The 26,157-nt window shown below is 40.6% G+C and overlaps 1 protein-coding gene across 1 annotated transcript; it reads right to left on the reverse strand.

Moving 5' to 3' along the window:
• Positions 1–30: 30 nt before the first annotated feature.
• Positions 31–20,966, reverse strand: LOC110975382 (uncharacterized). The gene is made up of 16 exons (XM_087130834.1): positions 20,381–20,966; positions 14,337–14,663; positions 10,620–10,955; positions 9,444–9,785; positions 8,990–9,112; positions 8,757–8,888; positions 7,698–7,888; positions 6,395–6,623; positions 5,825–5,935; positions 4,686–4,852; positions 4,195–4,308; positions 3,915–3,985; positions 3,017–3,057; positions 1,820–1,916; positions 1,331–1,436; positions 31–1,055 (listed from the first exon to the last, which is right to left on the reverse strand). The coding sequence occupies exons 1-16, from the start codon at positions 20,964–20,966 to the stop codon at positions 984–986; spliced, it is 3,045 nt and encodes a 1,014-aa protein (XP_086986960.1). The 3' UTR covers positions 31–983.
• Positions 20,967–26,157: the final 5,191 nt, after the last annotated feature.

The raw sequence follows: 26,157 nt of genomic DNA on the forward strand, positions 1-26,157 counted from the left end.
ATTCTTTTGTTAATATTTGCACTTGGGGATAGGCATGTTATTATTTAAATAACAACAGTAGGACATAAGTTCACAGGCGTTCCGTTATCACTGTTGAAGCCACAAGTTTGCACACACTTGCACCAAAGAGATTACCTACTATTATTTAAGACCCAATTATCTCCCATAATCATAACCAGCTCCTTTCAGTGTAGGTTTCATTCGAAAGAAACCTCGTTTGTCCCATAAACAGAAGACCCAAATCAGGTTCTGAAACGGCTGTATGGAGCCGTATTTAAAAATGTGCTGAAGGTTTTACATACACCTCCTTTGCACTGCAACTTTAATACAGCACTTCAGGAAATTCCCAAATAGGCCTACAACGTACCCTTTGTCTATATTATAGGTTTTAACATTTATCTCATTTTTTCCCGGAGGGCCCCGAGTAGAGCTATTTTTTCCGACGGTGGAAAGTCCCCGGGGGAATTCGCCCTTTGTGTTTGGGCGTCACGAGGAAGTTGCGCCAGTTGGGGTCACGAGTTGGGGTCATGAGGTTTCAGTGGAAAGTCCCATGCTGGCTGAGAATAGGGAAAAGGGGTGCTGGTATCCCCCGATCTCTACTATTACCCGTTATTACTGAGCAAAGTTTTTCACAACTTAATAAATCCACTCAGCAGGCAATGAAAATGGTTGTCCATTTTCGTGTTTCTATCTTCATAATAATGGAACGGTCAAAACAGTTACATCAGCATACAAGGAGCTTATGAATGATCAATTTTCTTGCTTGTACATGTACATATTCTTTTCGTCAATAGGTTTTCTTTTTTACACTAAGTATTGAAGTCAGTCTTAAAACTCAACCCTGTCCAAGAAATTGCATATATGGCTATGCTAATAATTATTTACAAGATCCTTCTTTTTTTCTTCGCATTTACACATAATTTGCTACACAACTAAGTTTGTTTCTGCTTCCAAAACGATTTCGTGATTTTTAAATGTCAACTTTAGTTTTTAATCAATTTCTTGCTGAATGGCGTTAAGATTTCAAGATGGCTCCTGGTGACGTCCATGTAAGTCTGCAAAGAATAACACCTTAGTTAACAACCAGCCGTTCAAATTTAGACGACTTTCTTGGCATGTACAAGATTATTTCTATCCAAACACACCCAAATGCACTTTGTCCTTATTTTCAAAATGGAAGGTAACACGGATACCTTTCAACGTATGCCGTTTATTTTACTTTTGTTATGGGTATTTACACGTTTACTCTTACGAAGAGCAAGTTATCTTAATGTGCGCAACCCTTCCGACTAAGTAACTGCTTCCCTTCACATTTGTGGCATAAACTCACGTGTTTGATTTCTTTATCTGCCATGTCCGACAGGATGTAAACCAGATCAGTAAAGGTTGGTCTGCTGTTAGGATCCTCCTTCCAACACGAACACATCAGGGCATAACTAAAAAAGTGAAAATTGAAACCAACACATTCTCGTTTGATTGCCTGAAGGACAACATCACTTTGACATGATTAGAGGTATCTACAGTGCCTATATCGTACTTTTTAGAATGGCAATTTGAAACCTTTGAAACTTGCACCCTCGATATACATTTACATTTGGCATTAATATAATTCTCGTATAATTATAGGACAAGAACAAGAAGATCGTTACAAGTTAAATTTTTGTTCTTGATTTTTGTTCGGTGCTCCTGGGTCAAGAAATAACTACAGAGAGGCAACATGTTCAGTTTGGCTACAGCGTCATGGTGTCGAAAAGGCCATTTGATGTAGGAAAATGCTACCACCTCGTGGAGAAAGTTCAAACAGTACAAAGCAGCATACGTTTCATCGTCACAGTTGCTTGGCTTGTGCATACGGTATCCTCGTAGTATCATCGTTGCCAATGAATCGTTATGGATTGTTGGGTAGGGGGTTCCTCCTGGACAGAAGACCAGTAAAACGTATTTATTTTCAAAATACATTTCAACATACCTGTTAAACTTTTTATTACTGTATGAGCTTTTGAGCCTACGTGATTAAGCAGTTATGAGCTTATTATTCAAGCAAATGCAAGCTTAAAGCAGTCTAGAAGGAATTCATTAGGACACATTAAGATCCCAGACAGCGGGGCTTTTTTTTAGTCTGGTGTTAGAGTGAACAACAACATTAAATTGCAGCTGATTTTAGCTGGAGCGGAAGATTAATGTATTTCTAATCATGCATAGCACTGAAGAAGTCCACGACTTGTAAGTAAATTTAAGGGGTGTATAAAAATGACATATTGAAATTTGGGGACTGTGATAAAGGGTAAGTGCTCTGCATAGTTGACATTTTCATCAGAATTCAGTGTCGACATGATATAAGTCTGATTAGCTTGTCCCAACATTGATACAGACTGTCCATGCAGAAACGAAGATGGACATTTAATTTTTGTACTTGGGTGCTAACAAAATCCACGCAAAGGGTTAACATAATTCAATCTAGACAAGTGAAACTGCACCGTTGTGTTTTATCATTAACTTCTTTCTAAATTTCTGCTTAACTGATTTAAACGGCATTTGATGCCGTTTTTGCTTTTTATGATGATGCAAATTTCCATTTTTATGATCAAATTTATGTGATATAGTTCTAGGGGAGCCTTACTACTGGATTTATAGATATGCTGTGCCATATTTCTTTGTCTTTGGTACATACAAATAAGCGAACGGGCATCTCCTTCTCAGAGATATATTAAATGAGCGAATGTTTGGTTCGCAATTTGTACATAAATAACCCATAAACAGAAGTGTCTTCCCTGAATGACATCACAGCAACAGCGCCCTCTGTTTTCTAGAATGCTATAGACAATTTTAAAATGTTGAAATAAGTGCATTTTTCAAAACGAAACCCAGAGGGATTTCAAAAACTCGTTTAATTAGGGAAGAGTATACAATAGCACAAAAAGCGCCTCCAAGAAACATTACTCACCACGGACTGATAAGTATTCTTTTTTTCAATGTCCAATACTTCATTTTAATGTAAAAAACCGAGTGATCTTACCAAGAGTAGCTATTTCCCACAAGAGAATTCCAAAAGACCACCTGATATAAAAAGGAAAAGGTTTAAACTCGAAGAATTATATAAACAGTTCAAGTCGACTCTATGCAGTATAGCTATCAGTTTGCTAATAATTATCCCTTTATCGCTTTTAGTGTTTTGGCAAGCCCGTGTTTCCAAAGCGTTTCTTCAGAGAATCTAAAATTTCCCGTACCTCACCAATAACGTTTATGTTAGCTCGGTTTGATTTGTGAGCACGCGAAAGTAAATACAGATTTTGAATAAAGAAAAACTATGAAAATGCACATCAACCCTATAAGAGCCGGGTTATTTTAGCTCACCTACAAGCTGCCAGGGATCCCCCAAGAAATCGACTGTACCTACCTCGACCTTTTAAAGACGTTTTTTTAAACTCCTTGTCATTATAAATGTTGAGTTTGAACTCAAATGAACTTATAAATTCGTTGTGGTCATTTGAATTTCAAGGCTCCTGGCATGTGCCAGGGTGCGTGCATTGAGCACCACGACGGAAAGATATACATTTTTTGGCTGATCCCTCTCGGAAATATGTGCGTTGCGCCGGAACAGTATTTCTGGTGTTCACAACATTGGTTAAAACATGACCGCAAAGAGTTAAACTAAAAAACCTTTAAATGCTCAATTTCTGCAAAAACAATGCCCTGCGGCGACATTGGGAAAATGTTGGGGGTGGATCCCGCCCCCGGCTCTTTTAGGGTTAATGGAGCATGGAGATGGTAAATGGCATCACCACGGTAACGAAAAATAGATGCATGACATTTAAAACACAGAAAACCAATCCCTACCTCCAATCTTTACCCGAAACCCCCACCAACAAAAAATTAAGTATGCCCATTTTGCAACGTTTCGTTAACCAACTTACACATCACTCTGACTACTGTACACTTGCTCTCTGACAGATTCAATGGCCAGCCATCGCATTGGTACCCGCCTCTATTACAATACAAATGTGATATGTTGATTCAAATCAAAATGCATTTCAGTAAAATAGCTTCTTCGTCTTTTTAAATACAAGTGCGATTGAAATATAATCTTCACGTATCAGCGTCAGTAATACCTATCACATTTATAAAAACAGGGATACGTTCCATTGTTTGCCTGATGTGGCTGTCGGTTCGATCTTTAAGTTTAATGATAGTTACCCTCGACGTTTGGATGTAGACATCCTCTCCTCTGGACAGTCCAAAATCAGAAACTTTAGCAATCAACTCATCTCCAAGCAGGATATTTCTTGCAGCCAAATCTCTGTGGATTACCTAAAGACGTTTAATGGTAAAAGAAAGCAATCAGACATAAATAATACAACTGGACTGTTCTAGGTATTTTCCCGATTGTACACAGGAAGACAGGCAAAACAGCTGTCATTTGATGGAACGATTCAGCGGTTGCTTCAAGTCTATTCTCCCGTTTAAAGCCTCAAGCAACGAGCACATACACTGTTGTGCGAACGTATTTTATGAAACTCTTACTATAATTTTGATGGTATGTTTGCGCGACCAATTAAATAATACTATGTAATTATTGTTCTGAACCTTATTTCCGGAGGCGCATGCGTTATATTTCTCCAAAAGGGCGCACCCGAGACGTTGTTTGTTTAGATAAATAGCACTAAAATGCACGCTAAGTGACCTACCCCTGACAAAGCAAGATGTTCCATTCCCTTGGCAACGTCTAAAGCAAATTTCACAAGTTGCCCTGACGAAAGAGCACCTTCATCTGAGTCTGACTGTGACCGAGTTTGTCGTAGGTAGCTACGCAAATCACCCCAGGGAAGATACTCCAACGCAACGTATAGAACATCTTCAACAATGACAAATGGAATTTAAGGAATAGCACCATGAAAATCCATGTACTCCATTGGATGTGGAATGTACAGATATGCTCCATCCTCCCTCCGAATTATCTGTTTTACGTTTAGTAATGAGTAAATATACACATTTGCTTGTCTTTGGGGTAAAATAAAATAATATTAAATTTAAAAATACGTTCAAGTTTCAAAAAGAAAAATGCATTCCATTTCTTCAAAAACGTGTTATAATCTTATTGACTCTAATTATTCTCCGTACAATGACACAACCGTGACAAAAAACCGCACCCACCAGAATTTGAGAGCAACATGATTTGGATTTATATAACGGGTTTTGCCCTTACCCAACGTATATATTAATAAACACTGTGTGCTCATTGCTTGTCCGAAAGCTTGCTTTTTTTTGCAAGCTCTCGGACAAGCACTGGTAATACAGTGTTTATTAATATATATGTTGGGTGAGGGCAAAACCCGTTATATAAATTAACATCTCCCCAACACAAAAATACATCTTGAAAACCTGATTTTGACCCTTGAAAATATTTCTTTTTTTTTCTTTCAATTAAAAAGTCAGGAACACGAAACTCTATGTTAATACAATGAATAAGAGAATGAAAACAGATTTTTAAAAATGCATCATGCAAACACGAAATAATCGAAATAATAAATGAAAAAACGGAAGCTTGGAAAATAGTGGGCATAATTATGACCCAGCCTTAAACAACTGACAGTTCATTGAACCACCGTTGAACCACAAAATTTAACTGTATAACTTTGGTTGTGTTATAATTAAAAGCGTCACAATGACAGTGAATATATATTTAACCGCTTGAACACGATTATGGGAACCCATTTGCATCGACTTAATCACCAAGGAACATATTAAACTGTGATTTTTTTCCACTCATGTTGTTAGATATACATGTATCTGTAATACAGAAACTATCAAACACTTCAGAAATCACCTTTATGTTGACAGGCACCCAGCAGTGAAACAACATTTGGATGGTGGCTGATACGCGTCATTGTCCAGAATTCGTCAAGGAAATCCTCCCTCTCGCTTGCCAAAGCGTAGCCTATAAAATCAACGTGGTTCGGTTATTGACCTTATCATTTTTTCACAACTGCAAGGTGGTGGAGTCCCGGCGTGGTTCTACGTGTTTTTTTAATATTAAAAACGGTCGAAAATATTTCATTCGCTGTGGCGAAAGTTAAAAGGAGACGTCACGTGCGAAGGGTCCTGCTCCTCCCCCCCCCAAAAAAAATAGCTCTAGAACAAAGCTAAGTGGAGTCAGAGGAAGAACTCAGTTGAATTCAGTTTTAAACGATGGCCCTTTTATCAACAAACCATGTTCCTGTATGAAAGGAGATCAGTTGGAGACTTCCGAGGGTCCTTAATGGAGGCAAACATGCCGGTACTGATGAGTCCATTCTTGATTGCGTCAGATCTGAGCTGATGTTTACATGCTCAAAATGACGCAACATCGCATGGGACAGGCATTTTTGCCGTCAAAGGCATCTGTTTCATTAATCACCTTTCAACATCTTAATTGCAGAATTGACTAATTCCCCGTCCTTCTTCACAGCTCCTAATCGCACTTCACCAAAATTGCCACTGCCAAGAATATGATCCTCTATTACAAGGTTCTCCCAATGAATGTTCCAGCAAGCAGCCCATGAAGGTAGGCAGATGTTTTGATACTCTGTGTTTGCTTTATCCTCTGTTGCAATTCGTGGCTCGTACTCCTGCACATTCTGCATACTCTTTTTGATAAACAAAAGTAGGAATTCGTACGTAAAAGTCTTTAGTTACTCGACTACTCTTACAAAAACACACTGAAATGCACGTTCATTGCCGTATTGAGCACTGTGCTAAATAATGAAGTACAAACTCCCGTCGAGCAATCCGCAAGCTTCTAATCAGTGTACGTTGGTAGAACGATCACGTACACCATCCAAATTGAACAGGGATTGAGTTAAGTTTTTGGAATCCCTTTCACGGGTACTGTATTAACTATTGCGAGAGTGATACCACGGAACAAGCGATAAACTCTGTGTTCAGAGAAGACGTGCCTACGAATAACAATGTCAAAAAAATCCCAAAATCTATTCTTCTGTACAAGTCACAATAATTAGTGACACGAGGTCAGCTGACCACTAGGAACAGCTTTCCGCTCCCGTTTTTGTGTTAGGTAATCACCTGAAACACACACAAACGTTGTGATGACAGGAAAAAACACGCAAGTTAAGAGGGTCCTTAATATATGTGGGTAGAATATCATATTAATATGGGTCAACCGTGGTGGCTTCCCGAATGGAGCAAGGGAATATTTTGTAGCAGGTTTATTTTGTTTTATTTGTTTTTGTTTTGCTTTGTTTTGTTTTTTTTGGGGGGGGTGGAATAGACTGAGCATTGGGTTTGTTGTACCGCCCCTGGTTGACCTGTTTCATGTTTTAAGTAGTTTGTCATCTCGGAAAGCTACCGAGCCTTATAGCCTTGTACAAGAAGGTTAACATACAAGCTTCGAGTGACTGTGCGTTGGTGTTCAATGCTGACATTGACAATGTGTACACATTCGTCAGGGGGGGCTTTGCAACGAATTTCAACACTGCAAATTTACACATTTCCAAAATGAGTAAGGGTTACTAACATGCTACAAGAATCTTTGCTTTGGTTAAATCTATTGTGATATCGCAGGGTCCATACGGAACTATTAAAGTTCATCCCTTTTCCCCTAAAATCAGTTCATATATTATGTCATTTCCTGTCATGTCGTGTCATGTCATGTCATGTTAAGTTATGTTAAGTAATCCGGTCACATTGTATCAGGTGTGTACCATTTCCATCGCTGACTGAGACTGATTGCTCTCAGATGCGTTTTGTGTTCCACGATTCATCTTAGATCTGACAACATTTAGAAATGCTCTGAAAACTGTAGCCAGCAATAAACCACTCATCCCACTGACCGCCACAATCAGACTAATATTGCTAGGAGGTGAAGAAGTCGTACTTTCTTCGCGATCCTCGGCTGAAACAAATAACAAAAGCAAAGACAAAATCGGTTATGACAGTTCGAATGTTTTTTCATTAGTATTATAATGTCGCTCTCAGTCCTCAGTCCGTACAGAGTGTCCCCAATAGAAAATTTCAAAACCTGTCCAATGCTTGCATGATATTGTCTGTTTCACAAATCCCCATCCCCTCCCTCACTTCCGGTTCAAATTTACTTCACTGCCAAAACCCGTCTAATCTGTGTTTAACAAAAGGGCTCTTGGTTTGAAAGAGAAAACGCCTGACTATTACATACTTTTTATTTCAGTCTAATTGCTTTTGGCGATATTAACTTTGGCAGAGCTTACGTGATCAAATGGAGATCCTCATTTTTCTAATTGCTTCATTAAAGAATTTTAGTGACAGCAATCAAACATCGAGTTTATGCTACTTTCTAGTTTGATCACCAGACGCGAGAAAGCGCAATTTTTCACCTTTAGGATTTGATTTCAAAGGAGATGTTGATATCATACATGCATGGACATGGTATATTGTAACTATTTTCATTTCCCCGTTGTGAAATACGTCGAGGCAGGTATGTTTTTAAAATTTGCTCTCACATATACTGACTTTAACGACAGGCATATAAAATCCGCTGGCAAAACAATTGTTTTTACGACAGAAATGGCACGACCAGATACAAGAAGCGAAATACCTGCAAAGTTGAAAGAAATAGAATGATATTATTATACTCAAGCATACAAGACACTGAATAGAGTGGTGCAAATTCGGAATCGAATTCCACACTCGCCAACTGTTAGGAGGATCTTAAAGTATCTTTTCATTGAATAGACAAGAAGAAAGATATTAAGTTTGCCCCCCCCAATAAAACTGTTCCAACTAACCTTTGCAACCGCCCTTCTTTCCATTTCCAAGATAGCCATCTCTGCACGTACAGATATAACTCCCCTGGAGGTTCGTACAATCGGCGTTGATGTCACAGTTGTTCTTGAAACCATCATCACACTCATTAATATCTGTTTAGAAAAGCACGTTGCGTTTCGTCTGCGTAAGTATCCAAATATAAATGCAATTTTCATCAACATCATGCTTTTACATTCTTTATTTAATCATTTACCTTGGCATGTTGTGCCATCTCCAAAAAAGCCACTGCTGCAAATACAGTAGAAACCCTCCTCAGTGTTCACGCATTTTGCGTTTGCATGGCAGTTACTGGCGTCATTAGCACAACCATCGGTATCTGGAAAATAATCCAGAAAACAGTTTGCTGCTTGTAACCTTGCCTGCAGGGTTTTAGACAACACTGTTTGGTAGTTTAGTCGATAATTACAGGTAAATTGTCTTCCTTCGTGATCTTAAAAAATGTACCCCTCGAGAATACAGTTTGAAGAAACCACATGGACCCTGCAAACAGACCTCTCTGTGTAGGCTGTAGTAAAGTCGACTCAAACCAGCACAAATAGTTTGAAGTTTAAAATTTTATTGCCGAATTCAAATTAAAACATCAACGAAACCAGTATCTTATGGACCCAGGGAATAGAGACAAATTAATAAAACAGTCTTATATTCACCGATAGTAAGCTCCAACGCTTTGGACAGTACTTGGTCTCCGTCACGAGAGAAACACCGGTAAACACCTTGCGATGCCACACTAACCCTGCTGATTGTCAAGTCACAAAGTTTGAAGTAGGTTCCGTTGTCATCAGGGGTGGAGCTGTCACGTGTTAAGGAAAAGGGGCATGTGGTTTTGAGCACGCTGTTAAAAAACCATTGCACCCTGATCACGTGGCCTCTTACTTCTCCAGACACCTCGCAGGTCAGCGTCAAATTTGTGCCTGTATTTGCTGAATAGTTAGATCCTTGGATGATCCGCACTGTAGGTGGTCTCATCACCTTATCGGACACATTGTAAACTGTAACAAAAAGGAATGTTACTCCTCTGAAACACATGCGGCCACTTAATTAACATACAGTTTTATGGGAAATGGCTCGGGGCCAGCTGGATTTTAAAAAGAAAATTCTGGCTAGGGGAGACCCTAACTTTAAAGTGACTAAACCAGGTTTTTCAGCATGAACAGGGTAGGATATGATGAATGGTTTTTGCATTTGGACGAAAAAAAATTTTACACCCTCATTGGCACCGGTGGCCTCTACCCAGCCAGCAACATGCGTAATATTGAGTCAAATTTCTTCGCCGGGTGATTCTTACTGTTCCCTCCTATGGGCGTTCCTTCTCTTACACTTGTTTCTCCAAAAAGAGATTTTAGAGATTTGGCTAAAGCTTAGAACGAACAGTCAAATGTAATAAAGTACATGAAGAACCGCAGTGGTTGAGTTGACTAGGCTGGGCTGAGTCGGTTTGGGGGTTGGGTTGGGTCAGGTTGAGTCAGCTTTGGAGGGTTTGGATTTAGAACTATTTCGATGATTTGATTTTTTTATACACTTAAACTCCAATATCAGGCAATTTACGTATACAATCTACCTTCATTTTCACAGTGAAAATAAATCCAAAATACACTTTATCTTTTGCATGTGGAAGACTTTTTGTTTTGTTGTAGCTCAAGGTAGGTGTCCTCAAGATTGCATGAAGCACTCAAGCACGAAAATTATATATTTTCAATTTGATCCGTCAAGGGCATATTATTCCTAATCAATATAAAGCTAAAATGAATTTCAAAAAAATTAAACTTAAAGGTTTGTAGTACCTATTGGTATGAACAAAATTCCAAATATTTTGCCACGCTTACCAAAACATGGAGTGAGAGTTACTGTGACGGCGTGTGGCTCAGTCTGAAGGCCTTGTGCTTGGCAAGTCAGGTTAAGCTCTTGTCCCTCATTCTGGGAGCTAATTACAACATGCCTGCTGCTTACATCAACCAACCCATCGGCTCTCTGCGTTTCTTGTGGGAACAAATCTTCTTCCTCTGTACCCCAAGTCAAGCTACGCACAGATCCAGGCCTGGCTCCTCTTACGATGCAGCCAAATGCCCGTTTGGTTTCTGGGGGTATGCACGCTGGTTCGTTGGTGTCGTTGATGACGTTGCCGTCCATGAGATCCGTTATTGTCAAAGTTGGAGACGGAACTATAAGGTTGGATGTACATTTTGTTGCAAAACGTTATTTTTCGAATGTCTCTTGTAGAGTTAATATAATCTCAAACCAATTTGTTTGGTACATCAAAAAATAGGCGCATTGAATTCGAACTATTGAAAAACGAATAATTGTGGTAAATTTGAAAAATGACCAGAAATGTCTTCATGGAATAATGTCTTTTAATATGTGCACTCTAGGGATTCAAATCACAGCCTTCCTGGATACAAATCGCTTCACTTATACCCATTGCAAGCCAGCTCTGAAAAGACAATTCTTCCCTTCATTATCTCGTGAAGCTAATTAGTGAATATAAATATACTTGGCCGGTCTTAAACGGGAAAAGGACGCAACTAATGCCCAAGCTGCGGGCATTATCAGCGACCAAACACATAATTAGTCACCTTCATAAATACCGTTTTCAGTCAGATAAGATTCTAAGGATTTTGTTCAAGAATTTTACTTTCATTTTCCCCGAACACGCCCGTCAATTTTACAGTGTATAACTTGTGCAAGTAGTCTCTAAAACTCCCGGGTCAGATTGACCCAGAATTGGGTCCCATTCGGCGTGACCCTTTTCCAGGTCAAATTGTGACCCAGAAAGGGTCAGTATGACCCAGAAAGGGGATCGTGTTTTGACCTAGAAAAGGGTCACGCCGAATGGGACCAAATTCCGGGTCAATCTGACCCCGAAGTTTTTAGAGTGTAGTCCTTATATAGACTTGCGCGCGTGGAGAGTTCTGCGCGCACATACTTTTGACCAGTAGGAATGGAATAAACTGCCTCGCATCTAGGAGCAATGGCGTTTGTATGCAGCCGGCATTATAAAATCGTTGCGATCAATAGGGCCTATTGAATGTCAATATACGGCCATGTTGCGCGTTGTTGAGTGGGGAAAGTGTCTTAGGTATTTATGAATATATATTTATTCAATTTATAAGAACTGCAGCATGTGAGGCAAATACCACCACTTCCCGCGATATTTTTTTTCAGCTCGCGCAAAACTTTCCCATGAAGATTCGTCATCATCATTCCTCACGCGCGGCCGCCAGGAATTGCAAAGATATCAGCGTTCCATATTGCATGTTGCATGTTGTTCCATAATGTGCATTATGCATAAAATTTCCTTATATAATACTTGCATAAATCCTCGTCATCTGATTTGTGGATCGTTGATCACGTGGAATTGAATTATTCGGCTTGCCTCGTGAAATGGGACATTTTGTCGATCACCTCATGAAATTATTGTGACCACTGTACTCATGAACATTCATTGTTATTGTATACTACTAAATCGGTAGAAAAATGCAAAGAAAAATATCCGCCTTCTCTTCGAGACGGTAAAGGCGCTCGTGGCTTCACCACTTGTAGCCTACTTGTATTGGGGGAGGTACAAGTACACAACACGCGCCTGGACTAAGGCTACATGAATACAAGCACCTGAAAAAAGCTTCGAGAAAAACTGGGCTCTAATTTTGAATTACCGTCATGAAAAAGAGGCACGACTTCAAATTACTGCTACGAAACTGATACGAAACATCAAGGCATAAAACCCACACAATGACCCCCCAATCATTCTCTTAATAACCTCTTTGGCATAGCAATTACTTTGGTGAGTGTATTATATACAATTCACTGAGTTAATAGTGATAGTAATACATGTGTACTATTTGGGATAAGTTCTTTGAAATTTGTTTCATTACAGTGAAAAATACTTAGAAACTGATACGGGTGGTATTAAATTTCAGATCCGATCGTAAAGGCCTAATGTGACGTTTTGTTGAATGTTTTTGTAAATTTGAACGAGCCCGTGGAAAATTTTTGTAACACAGCTGAAACATTGTAGTGGTTAAAATTTAGACATTCTGTCATAGTAAATTTTCCTTTTAAATCCAATAATTAAGCAAATATTTCAGATTGACAACACGTAAACTAAAGCAAAAACTGGTGTTGTGATTTAAATGTTAACCTTTTCTTCTGCTGCGATACAAGTACCGAAACCATGAAAGAACCAGCTTACCTGGGAGTTCACAGGTGAGCTAACGTGTAGTTTGTGTTGTAGCATTGTACTCGAGAAATGAAAGAATATGATTACATTACCTTTAAGATTTGTTTACTTAAACACTTTCGATATCAAACACACATCACACAGTGCTGCATATTTTACGAACACGGCTTTAATAATGGGTACTGTTATGTTTATGCGCGTGGTCTCTGTACGCGTGGCAGTTTATGTTTTAAATAAAGGGTACCGCCTACGATTCTGTGTGTGAACCGCGTTTGACCCCAGGCCACAGTGAATGAATAGTCATGATATTCTCGTCGTACGTGCGGGAAAGCTGATGATACTTCCATATATGTCCCGAGGTTTCTTGTAAGATGAAATAATGCTGAAATGTGTATTTTAAAAGAAACTTGCGTAATGAGAGAAATCTCTGGAACTGTTGGCTATTAAAAGCGGGAGAGACAGAGAGAAACACGCACCGCAAGAGAGATTTTGGAATGCAGTTCAACCGTACGCGGGCTGTGAGAAGTCTTTGACTTGTTGACTTCTGCATCATTTCTACCTGTGGTGGCTAGTTGTCTGTAACACTTTGAATTGATCCACGAGTCTTGATTGCCGTTTACGTTTGTAACCACATTATTCATAAATTGTGGTACCTTTTTTCCGTATTATTGTTTCATTCTATATTTGAGGACGTAGTTCTACCTTCGAAGAAAACTTAGGTGCGTTATTGACTTATCTTATCAGCTAATATTATTTCAAAAACTAAAAATGTCGAAGCAATTTTCGCTACGGCCATTTTACAAATCTAGCAAATATCCGACAATAGTATTGATATAAGCGGCATCTACTTGGATATAATATTTTGTGATGCTTACCTGGGATATTTCTGACATGTTACTCTCCAGGGTACCTCAATTTACCGTTTCGTTATGCATTTCGTATGTTTATGAAGATATTACGATAATACTTGTAACTTTTTGTACTTTTGATTATACAGTATGTATCATCAGAAACTTGTTTATTTCATGTAAAGAGGGATGAACATTTCAGTCCTTTTTAATTTCAACGAAAATGAAATGTTTTCGTTATGTGTGCATAAATTTGTTTTTGAGAGGCAGATGAACAATTCCTTGTGTAAGAAATTACGCAAGCATGTCTTTTCAGCAGAGCTCGGCCGTAACAATGGCATGCGTGGACAATTAGAAGTAATTTCTCTTCGTTTCAAAAAGCCAGTGATATCTCACACTTCCCAAACTGATGCGTCAGATCGAAATAAGCTAAGATGGTAGGTTAGGGAGGAGCAAATGAAACAAGAATTGGTTTTTAAAAAATTGCAAATCGAAAACAAAGTCTTGGTAATACTCACTACTAACTTCTAACTGCAAGACCTCGGTATACAACTGAAGACCGTCCAATAAATAGCAAACGTAACTTCCCTCTGATGTCACCTCAACAGAATCGATGGTAAAGCTGCACCCCTTGCCATAATTTTTGCCACGATAGAATGTATCGGTCATATTTTCGAAGGCACACCATTTTAGCAAGGTACCATTAAAGAGCCATTTTACGATCATTTGGCTTTCCTCTTCGCTGGAAACCACGCAGGTAAATGTCTCGTTCTTTCCCAAGATAGCCAAGTGATTAAGACCTGGAAGGATGTCTATTGCGTGATCGGCTGGCACCACAGATGTCCCTATAAATGAAAGCAGGATTTTTCTCAGTAAAGACGATTTGTTTTAAGTTTCTCCGTCCATTAAATGATCTAGGAGCAACAATTTCGTAATTGATAGGCTCCGATCTTCTCCTTCTGTATGACAAGCACAGTGTCATTTTGGTTCATCCAGCTGTTATCAATACGTATATACACTGCTGCTGCATTCCATCAGTATGAAGTGTTTCCAAGTATATTTTCATTGACAGGAAAGAGGTTAATTATGCCCCTGTAGAACGGTTTCAAAACTAACAACATTATTTAGCCGAGTAGATAATAAGTTTAACATCCAAACATGGAAACCAAACATCTGACTTTGTGAAGTTAAAAATTGAAGGGTGCAGTAAATTACCCTCCCGTCTGACTTATTCTGGCTCTTTGACCAACAGTTTTCAGAAAACGAATGCAACAATCAGGTTGTCGCAGAAAAGTCTCAATAATTTTAAACCATATACGAGGTCCACAGCATTAAATGGAACCAAATTAAACTTCTGGGACATTGCAATTTAATTTGGTTAGGCCCCAAATTTATATTAATCACCTTAGTCGGAGGTTTTTTCTTTATGACATAAAGCAAATGTGTGAATGAGATACGCTTATTGATTTATCACCTGGCTGCAGAAGTATTTGCCCAGTAATAGAGTAATAACACTATTGTAATAACCACTTCTCTAACTCCTCCAAACAGCAAGATGTGAGCAAAGTCATGAAGACAACACAGCCCTCCTAGCTTAGCTATACCGTATTACACTGCAAAAACACCCCGGTGTTATCAGAGGACTACACCAACACTTTTCACGGGTGTTAAAATATTTGGTGTTACTTTTAACACCCTCCCGTGCATTGTAACACTTACAGGTATGCAAAGTAACACCAGCGGTATTAAAGTTACACCCTATGGAGTGGTCATCTGATAACACTGAAAAGTGTTGATTTTAACACCAGAGTTTTTACCTTGAGACTGTATAGTACGTCATCAAAGAGAAGGATATATCCTGTGACTTACCCAGGCATGCGCACTGAAAGAGTCAACACTTTAGAAATGGTACTTGTACCTTCCATTGGCAGTAGAACTTTTAGATGAAACCAAGATAATTCTTTCTACAAAAAATCCCAAGACTCTAAAACAACATACGTCACTGTATATCTCGCAACAGTATACGCTCAAAAATATATGCAAAGAGGATGGTACTGAACTGAGCCATTTTCCAGGCTCAATCGGTTTTATTTCTTTGACAGATTTGTTACAAGTATTTTGAAAGCTTGTCTTGTTTTGAATGTGTAAACAGATCGTGTAAACATATACGGAGATTCGTAAAACAAGGACTCTTATCGGTACGGCACAGATTTCTTTGCAAAAAAAAGGAAGAGATTAATTACCTTCTAGATATCATAAAAAACGCCCCTATCGCCTGTAAAAGTGTCCTCTTGTTCACATAATTCATAGCCACGAATTGTGAATTGCTGGCAGTGTACTCTACTTATACAATATTTAGAAAGTAAAATACTGTCGTACCGTTTGAAAACTGAAGATTTAGTACCGCTATCGCAAGCGTCATCCAAGCATCCATCGCTGCATAACCCTTATGATCCTTTATAGCAAATAATTTCTGATAGTTGAAACACATGCAATACCATGAAGCCAACTGAAAGTGACTCCGTTTGGGCTGAAATATACGCTCAAGTTTTGTATATAGAAACAATCATGGAAAATAATCAGTTCCGTGTTTCGCTTGAATGCATTGTCAAAAGTTCAGTGGGTGAAATCATGACTTTTTTACATGATCATACCGATCGTGTGCACGATTGAATTAAATTTTATATTGATTTAATTTTGTCAGAACACGATTCTTTTAGCAATTATAGCATTTATTTTGTTTTCGTGCAAACGAGCGTTTGTTTAATTCGTGATATTACGTGCGACATTCAGGTATGAGACGGTACATTTTATCATACAGACACCAAAGTATTTTGTGTAGTAACCTTTGCCACGTCCGGGCACACTTACCATGCATGCGCATATACAGATACAGCTCGTGCATTACATTCAATTTGTACAAGTGCCAGAAAGAAATAAAGGCTTGAAGGTTTCCTGTTTTTTTTTTTGGAAATATAGAAATCGATGTTTGTGTAGCTAATCTGATGTCACTTTGCTAGTTTGCAGTCGTTTAGCCTTTGCCCAGCAAAGTCTTGGGTGTGTCTTTAGTTTGGCAACTGTCTTTGCGTGCAATTTATCACACATTTATCTGCGGACTTTGAAATCAAAGTCATTGTAGGGCAGACATGTTTAATTTAAGGTAACACACGGAAATACAATTGCCTCATGTACGCTGTAGATCTTGATAGTTGTCACAATTTGTGTTATATCTCAAATAACTGATAATATTAATTAGATTCTGTATTGGTTACCTCAAATACATGAAAAGCTTATTGTCATGATAGCGTATTTACATGTATTATTTTGGTCACTGGTTAATTTCAGATTGAAATGAAATGAACATTTATGGAAGAACTTTGAAATTTAAATTAACTCTTTAGAAGCCTCTTGCCAAGACTTCCGACAAAATGAATTGACGAAATGACTTAGTCAGCTTTTGTAACGATTGAACACTCAAACGAGGAAATTCAGTGACACTGTTTGATACACATATCAAGGAGCTTTCAACCAAAAGGATATTTGAAGAGACGTTTTGATGAAACTGACCAGCGGAAACGGGTGATTCGTCGAATGCAGCCTCCCGTCATCAGTTTGTGAAATCTAGTGATATCTATTCATCGTAAAAACACGTACACAGGATTCGCAGGTGGTGACAGCTTGGTAAAGGACCATGCAATGTATTGTTTTACTTTGATTATCCGTCGTTGTTCACTTCATGGAAGTAGGCCAGTGAACAAAGTTTTTCTCTTAACCTTTTTCAACCAACAAATTTTAGGTTCACAAGGGGAGACGTTGTTGACAGCAACCTTTTTGTTACTTTGTACTTATATTTTACACATACTCAGAACTGCTAGGTTAAGCACACAACTTGTAAAGAGACCATATGTCCGTTGCCAGCAGTGTCGAAGTCTCCCATTCAGAAATCCCTAAAATGGACAGTCTTCTTTATTGAGCTCACTGCAACAGCACACTCATTTGTCACTAATTTTTTAATGCTTACCACAAAATTATATTAATTAGAAATAAATTATTATATAAATTATAGAAGGGCACCTTTCAATGAGCGCAAGCATGAAGAGCATTGGCGTAAATCCCGGGGTTTGGGCTATATATCCCTCCTTTTTTGACGGGGAAATGGGCCACTGAATAATCCCCTCGCCTCTTTAAGGGGAAAAGAAAAATATTAGGCGGATTGCAAAGATTTTTTTGGACTTCCCAACAACCAAATTGTAGGCTGTTTAATTGCATTCAAAAAGAGAGTACCAAAAAGCAATGAATACTCTCTTAAATACTTTGGCCAATTTATGGGCTGAGAGATGACATCTTTCACTGTGCGTGCAGCCGATTGGCTCATACCATCCGCGCCATCAATGCTTCCCGCGCGCGGATGCTTCGATTCTTCAATCTCTGCATCTCATTGCAAAGGTAAACTAGGCTTTCGGTCCTTTTTTTCCCGGTGTGTCGTCTGTGATTTTTCACAGTTATCTTAATGCTTGGACATTCCTGAATCGGGTCAATTAGGGTCACCGTCCGGTGATTTCTCTGAGAAGCAGGGTGAGTGTTTTGATCATGTCAAATTGCATTCATCATATTCGGTTGCAATTATCAATGATAACATGACACCCCTAGCCATATCAACGTTTCATATAACGGCGTGGATTACCGCGTGTTTTTGTCCACCAGATCCGTGCTGTGTTTCAACTGCGGGGAGTTCTGCCACATCAGCCGGGCCTGCAAGAAACAAGACCCCAACCCCTTGTCCCGACCCGACAGACAGCCCTCTTATTAACTCTCCTCCCGTTTTCGTTAACGGCAAACCAGACCCCAAGCACCACTCCAAACGTTCTAAACCCTCCTCGTTACCAACTCCCGGGGGGGGGGCGACACTGCTTCTGCGACCCTGGGCTCTGGGTCTCGGTCGGGGACCTAGTGCCTCGACTGGGTCCGTTGCCCCGTCCGCGTGGGGCTCCCGCTTCCGCTCCGGCGTCTGTTAGGGCGGACGGTAGGGCCCCTCGTTCGGCGTACGCGGGGCCTGCGACGGGGGCCGCCGGCGGGACTGCCTCGGGGTCTTCTGCGGGGACCGATTTTTTTTCTTCAAGACATTTGCAACTTCAATGAACAGTTTCTTTCCTGGAACTCCTGGTCTAACTGTATCCTCCGTTTTGTAATCCCAGCACCTTGCGTGGGTGGGAAGTAACCACCCTAGTCAACAATAATACTGCCGTTCTAGAATGTACTTCTGTAGGAGACCGTGCCTTAGCAAGGGCGACCTCACTGTTTTAATTCTAAACATGAATATGCATATTGTGTAGTTGATCTACAATGTATCTGGGTTATTTGCATGTTTGTATGTTCTTTACTTGGTGACCTTTGTGCTTCCCGCGCACAAGGACTGGTTGTACTAGGTAGACTTCCACCAGGAAAATAAGTCCAAATGTTATTTTAGATAACTGACTGAATATATCAAAATTATTGTCATGTACAATAATTACCGCTTGTATTATGTGATATTTTGATGACGTGTTAATTGAAGCTCACGTTACTTGCACTATAATTTACTTGGTAAGTAACTCCTTGCGTATGAATACAAACAAAATAGTATAAGAGACTGTCAAAGATTTTGGGTTGCTCGTGGAGTTCGAGTTTTAGAGGGACGTAGAAAGCATGGGTATATTTTGATGTCAGTAGCACCCATTTCCACGTCTGTGTAGCCACAATCCATGGTGATTGTGTAGTACAGTCTACACGGAAACCCCCAGCAATGGGGATTTTTGTCACTCCAGGATCTATATTGTAAGGATGCCTGTGACAGTTGCTGGTCACCAATAAATCAAGGCTACAAATATCCTGCCGAGTCTGTCTTGATCTTTGTGCATATATCGTGCCAGTGCTCGTTCCTGCATGTATCGTGCCGGTGCTCGTTCCGTTTCACAATGGGACCGGGCCTCCTTGTGTCGTCCCACTACACTTCGATCTACGAGAGCTACATTAGTTTTACTAAAATTTCCTCTGGTGACGTCTTTTTCTATCTTGACAACGCACTTTTTCCGCAAAAGGACGACGAAGCGCTGAAAGCCATCGATGCACTTTACAAACATGGTTATTCCCTCAGCGACGGTGCCGTTATAGTCGGAAGTAACTTTAATAAATCCTCCGATCAATAGTATCCTCTTGGCTCATTCGGCTGACGATGAGAACTCCGTTTGGCGGCTCCTGCCGCGCGGGATCAGGATCGTTCGTCACCTCCTGCACCGGCACCCCGCCACCGGACGCTGGCTGAAAGTCGAAGTTCTTCGCTTCACCCCTTCGAGAATCCGTCCTCCTTTCTTCATTCTGCCTCGTCGACCTTCGACTTTGCCGTCTCTGCCTCGCTCTGCGCACCGCCTTACCGTCTCTCCTCATCCTCTCCGGACTCCCCTCTCGTTCCGTTCCTCTCCGGACTCGCCCACTCCCTTCTTCATTGCTCTAGATCTCGACAGACTCTTGCTCTTCTCCAAGACCCTCTATACATTTTCAACTGTTTCGTCATCTCTCACCCCACCTTCACTCAAACTCACTGGCACCGAATCGGCTTTTTCAGGAACCCTCACCGCTCCACGCACTGGACCCAGATCTACAAACCTCCCACATCCAAAAAAGGAGACATCCAGCTCCGTCTTCTCTACAACGCTCTTCCCTCTCTTCCGGTTCTCCATTACCTGCACTCGGACATGTCCCCCTCTTACGGATTCTCTCTTCCAGTTCTTCATTACCTGAACTCGGACATGTCCCCCTCTTGTGGATTCTCTCCTCCGGTTCTTCATTACCTGAACTCGGACATGTCCCCCTCTTGTGGATTCTCTCTTCCGGTTCTCCATTACCTGAACTCGGACATGTCCCCCTCTTGCGGATTCTCTCTTCCGGTTCTCCATTACCTGAACTCGGACATGTCCCCCTCTTGCGGATTCTCTCTTCCGGTTCTCCATTACCTGAACTCGGACATGTCCTCCTCTTGTGGATTCTCTCTTCCTGTTCTTCATTACCTCAACTCGGACATGTCCCCCTCTTGCGGATTCTCTCTTCCGGTTCTTCATTACCTGAACTCGGACATGTCCCCCTCTTGCGGATTCTCTCTTCCAGTTCTTCATTATCTGAACTCGGACATGTCCCCCTCTTGTGGATGGTGCGGAAGAAGGAGGAGGAAGGAACTGTCATTCACCTTTTCGTCCTCTGTCCTAGATTCTGCCATCCAACCCATGCTCAACATGCTGCACGCGCTGTTGTCTCATCTGCTTCCCGATCTTCGCCTAGAGTTCGACCTCTACTGGATCCTTATCCCCCGCGCCAGGAATCGTAACCTGCCTGCAGTTAAACTTGCAAACGTTCTCATCGTCAGCCCCCAAAACGTCATCTACCCGTTTTATCGCTCCACCCGTTTCCCCGATCCTCTTTTCGTCTGTTTTCACCGTTTAAAATCCAGAATCTTTGTCGAGTTTCACCATCATCGCCTCAATTCCACTCTTGATCTGTTCTACGAAAAATGGTACATCAACGACTCTCTCTTCACTGTCCTCGACAACAAGATAACTCTTCCAATCCCCTCGTCTCCCCTACCCAACCCCTCCCCACGGCAGTGGGCTGAATTGCCCGCGTCCAGAGACGCCGGCGGCCATCTCCTTCCCTCCTCCCGACCTGCGTCCGGGGGCAGCTACTGGCCTCGGCCAGACATTGATTTCCCTCCCCCTCGTGCTATTATTACACGTGTTATTACACGTGTATTGAATGGTTCCTACTGCGTGTTCTCTTTCTGCGCTTTGGGCAGCTTTCTTTTCCGATCAATTATTCATCTTAATCTTAACTTTTTCTTTCTGTTTGCTTTTTTTACTTACACTGTATGACATTCATTTTCGTTTATCTATCCTGTTTTTCATTTACTGTCTTTTTTCACTTCTGTTAACAATCTTTTTCTGTAAATAATTTAATTTTAAGTTATTGTATTTTTGTTCGTTTCAATGGAGCGAAATAAAGTTTTCATTTGAAAAGTAAAACAAGTCTTTCTTTCTTTCTTTCAACTCATGTTGGAATTTAATCCGTGTCTTCCTCAAGTAAGATTTAGGAAAAGTCACCCGAAGATGGGTAAAAAGCGAATTTTATTAACGACCTCTCACATCCGGCGATATCGTACCTAGGTCTCCTTGTTCAGGCACGTTTGTTTTAACTGCCCGTACTTTCGTGAAAACGAGATTGTACTACGTTGCACAGATTTACCTACCTGCAGTCGATGGGCTCCAGATTCAATGGAGTTCCCATCAAGCAGTTCATTGTTGTTGGGTAAAATATTAGAATCTTTCGTATAAGTACAACATTGCTTACGTTTATTACCTTATAAATTATAGAAGTATTTCAAATATTTTGATCTGTTTTTATTTCGGCTATAACTCACAGACTACCATAAAATTTCAAACCCTAAATGTGCATCTGCATACGAGACTGCCTCATTGCACTGTTTTTCATGCATTTAAGATTTTCGGCAGTGATGGGTCAGTTTTTGGCGGGATATTTTTCTTTTTAGTCAAGGGATTTTTCAGTTTCTATAAATTGATATACTCGCAAAAAAGTTTCCAAAGCCCCTTTTCTAAGTGGGATTTTTAATGAAGTAACTGAACGAAAAAAATCTCACAAATTCTAAAATCTTTGCACATTATTTTTCCTTTCCAATGCTTCCGGAAGCGCGCCATAAGCGGAACTTTCAGGCTTCATAGTCAGGTACAATCTTGCACGACACAATTGAGTGAACGGTACTTGTACATGTACTTGCCACTGCTAACTGGCCGGTTGGCGGTGGGACCACGGACGTGTATAATAAAATCTGGACTCGCAATGCCCTTAATCAGCATATAGAGATCATTGAATCCACTCGCGGCCATTGTACCGAGCCAAATACAAAGCTTTCCTGGCAATGCCAGCCTTTGTTCTTCCTGACGTCAATAGAAGGGATCCAACCCACACATTTGTATTTGGCATGGTGAAATGGCCGCTGGTTGGCTTCTTTTTCATACAAAGGCGTTGCAAGTCCAGGTTTATACCATACATCCGTGGGTGGGACGCTAACGGATCATGGCGGCCAAGTCTCCAGATCCAGACTCTGCCCGGCAGCATGGACTTCGATGATGTCTGATTTGTAATGAGGGGTTAATTACCTAAAAAAAAGTTTTCCATTAAACTGGTCAGTGTGAATGTTAAACGAGACCGACAATTTTTACCAAGTTAGACTGATATTTTGGGGGAAATATCGGATGCTAGCTCACAGTACCTGTGAACAGTGTGACAACCAAACAAGTAAAGTAGAGCAATACCAGGACACTTAAAGGAGGGATACCCTGCAGGATTCCCCTTCTACACCCAAGTTTGCCCATCCAATTCCTAAATAAAAGACCAAAGTAATAGCAGGTTTTTATACAGGTATTTCTTTATTAAAGGCTTTGGAAAATATTTAATTAGCAGGTTAAAAAAGGTGTTGTTGAATAAAAACAAACAAATAATAATTCCCTTTCCCTTTTCCCCTTATGCACGTAGAGGGCGCTGCCGGTCTTTTAGACTGGTTCCCGTCCCATACGTAGTCTCCAGACTTCTTAGGTAGGGGCCAGTAGCGGGTAATGAATCCGGCAGATTCCTGTCAAGTGTACGTTGAGGAAACGGTATCTGCTCTATGCACAAATCAAGCAAGAGCTGGCAGCATATTATGCTTCTTCTTCTTCGCTGCTGAAATTAACTTCACTGTAAATGGTTCATTTATTTAAAATTTAACACAGTAAGCACCTAATTGAAATAAATTGTCTTGAATTGATTTATCGACGATTATCACTGAAAAATAAATTACCACACGTGATCAACAGAGGCTTAGCGGGAAATAGTACTTGCATTTTATTCTGCTTGCGTGCAGAGTGCAGACATATTTCATGTTAAAGCATTGCTATTGGCCTGATAAAAACTTAAATATTCAGCATCCAGATTGACAGGGCTAATCGCACCGGTCCCTATGTAATAGGGACGGGGACCAGTCTACCGGTCTTTGTGTCTTGAGCAAGTCCTGCTTTACTAATAATGGGCAATGGCGCAGGAGGATATATGGTGGGGTGGGCGGTGGAGCATACTGTGATTGAATAGTTCGTTGACGCACCAAAGGCTGGTTGTGGTATTTATTTGTATGAAAAAGTGTATTGATATGATAAAGATTCATTAAAGGCAGAACTTCGGTTTGCGTAAGGCAGAGGTGGTTCCAAGTCATTTCACAAGTCATTTTGTTCGAACACAACAAAGTCACAAGTCTTTTTGTCGAAATACAAGTCAATTTGCGCATTATTTTATCTAGCTCTTATAAGTAAACAGGACTGGGCATCAACTTAAGACAACAGTTTTGGACAAATATACTTAACTCGCTTGATTAGTTACATACACATACACGTGTGAACTTACACTTTATAATTGTGCGAGAACAATTTCCATGTGTACTGCTACACTTGTACAGTATGTATACAGCAATACTATAACCGATCCCAAGTGAAACTCCTTCCACTGTGCCTGCAGTGAATGTCTGCTGTTTGAAAGCTGCATATTAGTTTGTCACCGTGGGCACAAATCCTAGGAGGGTGGAGATATATATGTAGCGGACCAGCGTCATTTGGACGGTGGGAGGACGGAGGAACGGTCCCCTTATTAAAGTGGACGAGCACTTGGAGAACACGTAAACAATAAATGATGTCTCACTCCAGAACTCATAAAAACGGTTGGTGTGTAATGGCTGGACGGCACCATAAATAACAATACAATAGATGGTCAAAGGCTAACACTGCTAGCTAACCAATACCACTATGAACTTTCAACACCGTGAAGATGCAGTTTTACCATTAAATCACGGTGAAATTTTTGTCAAGGCAATGTAAGCCCGTTCTCAAGGTGGAAAGTTGATCAGCTTGGGAGTGGATTAGCCTTTTCACATCAACATCTTGGTAGCTGATGGTCCTATTGTTATTCATAACGTACACCGGTCCAGCTTCCCACCGTGGAAGGTGTGAAAACAGCGGATTAACTGTTGAAGCGTAATAAAAGATTAGTGTGATAGACAGCCAGGAATTAGCGCAGCAGTTACCAACAAAAGGAGCGATTGAATACCTCTGTTTAAGTATGGAGTGTAAACTCCTCGCTCATCACGAACTCAACGGACCGTACTGTAGCAAGATCCACTGTCGCGTCAACCCTTGACACTCATGCCTCATGCGCGCTCAATCTTAACGGTGCTCTGCTGGCACGGGGCCACTAAAAAAATCATTGAGCCACTGCATTCTCCAAAATCAAAGGCCCAACCAGCAGTGGTCATTTGAGGAACACTGCCACATTTTCAAGACTTTCCTCACATTTAATGACTCGTGTTTTAAATCAGCGGCGCAGCACTTTCAAGCTCACTGTATAAGTCCACAGCCTGAACACTTGTGATTGCCTGCTTAATGTACGAGGCTCATGTGCTACATGTAAACACGTAACTAGCATGCAGCGCGACTGTTCATTGCACGGTCAACAGCTCATACTCTTGCAAATGACCCGAGTAGATGTTGGCTGGTATCATTTTCTAACAATGCCAGTTTACTTATATTCCTTCCCAGTTTATGTATATTCCTTCGCATGGTGCTACCGCAAGCCTTTCCACCTATTGCTGTCTTTCTCACCATGAATAGTCTGAAATTTCATCCAATGCCAGTTTAACGTCCTCTCTCTTGACACCAATGAAACCTTTAGCGAGGTCGTGTCGGGTTGCACCTCAGGCCAATCAAGCAACATATATGTAACCTCAAATTAAATTTGTGAACACAAAAAATACTATACTGAGCAAGAAATGAGACCAAGGGGTACCCCCCAACATGTCCAATCCTCATACACATTCCAGACTGTTGTTACTTAACACATCCCCCAAGATGTCTGAAAGGAATTCCCCAGATTCCTGCGAGACAATGACCAACACAAAGCAGGGGGGGTTCTCTCCGTCTCATACCTTGCTGCATATGAAAAATACGTACATTTTATATATCCAACTAATCAAGTTCTGGGAAGTACACGTAACTTGTACTTCCTGCGACATCATTTTTCTATGTGCAGCCACGTAGAGTTTTGTGTGTGTATACAGCGAATTGCACAACGCTATTTTAATGCATGGACTGGTTGCCGCGTTGCCATCACACCTTTTTGGCAGTAGCACGGTGCAACGGGAACCAGCGGAAACCTTGCATGAAGCAATATTGCGTGTGTGTTTTCGAAACCGTGATAGCGAAATGCAAAGGGAACTTG

This window comes from Acanthaster planci, linkage group LG20 (assembly GCF_054643075.1).
Source record: "Acanthaster planci isolate LZ-2023a linkage group LG20, COTS_SCS, whole genome shotgun sequence".
NCBI lineage: Eukaryota > Metazoa > Echinodermata > Asteroidea > Valvatida > Acanthasteridae > Acanthaster > Acanthaster planci.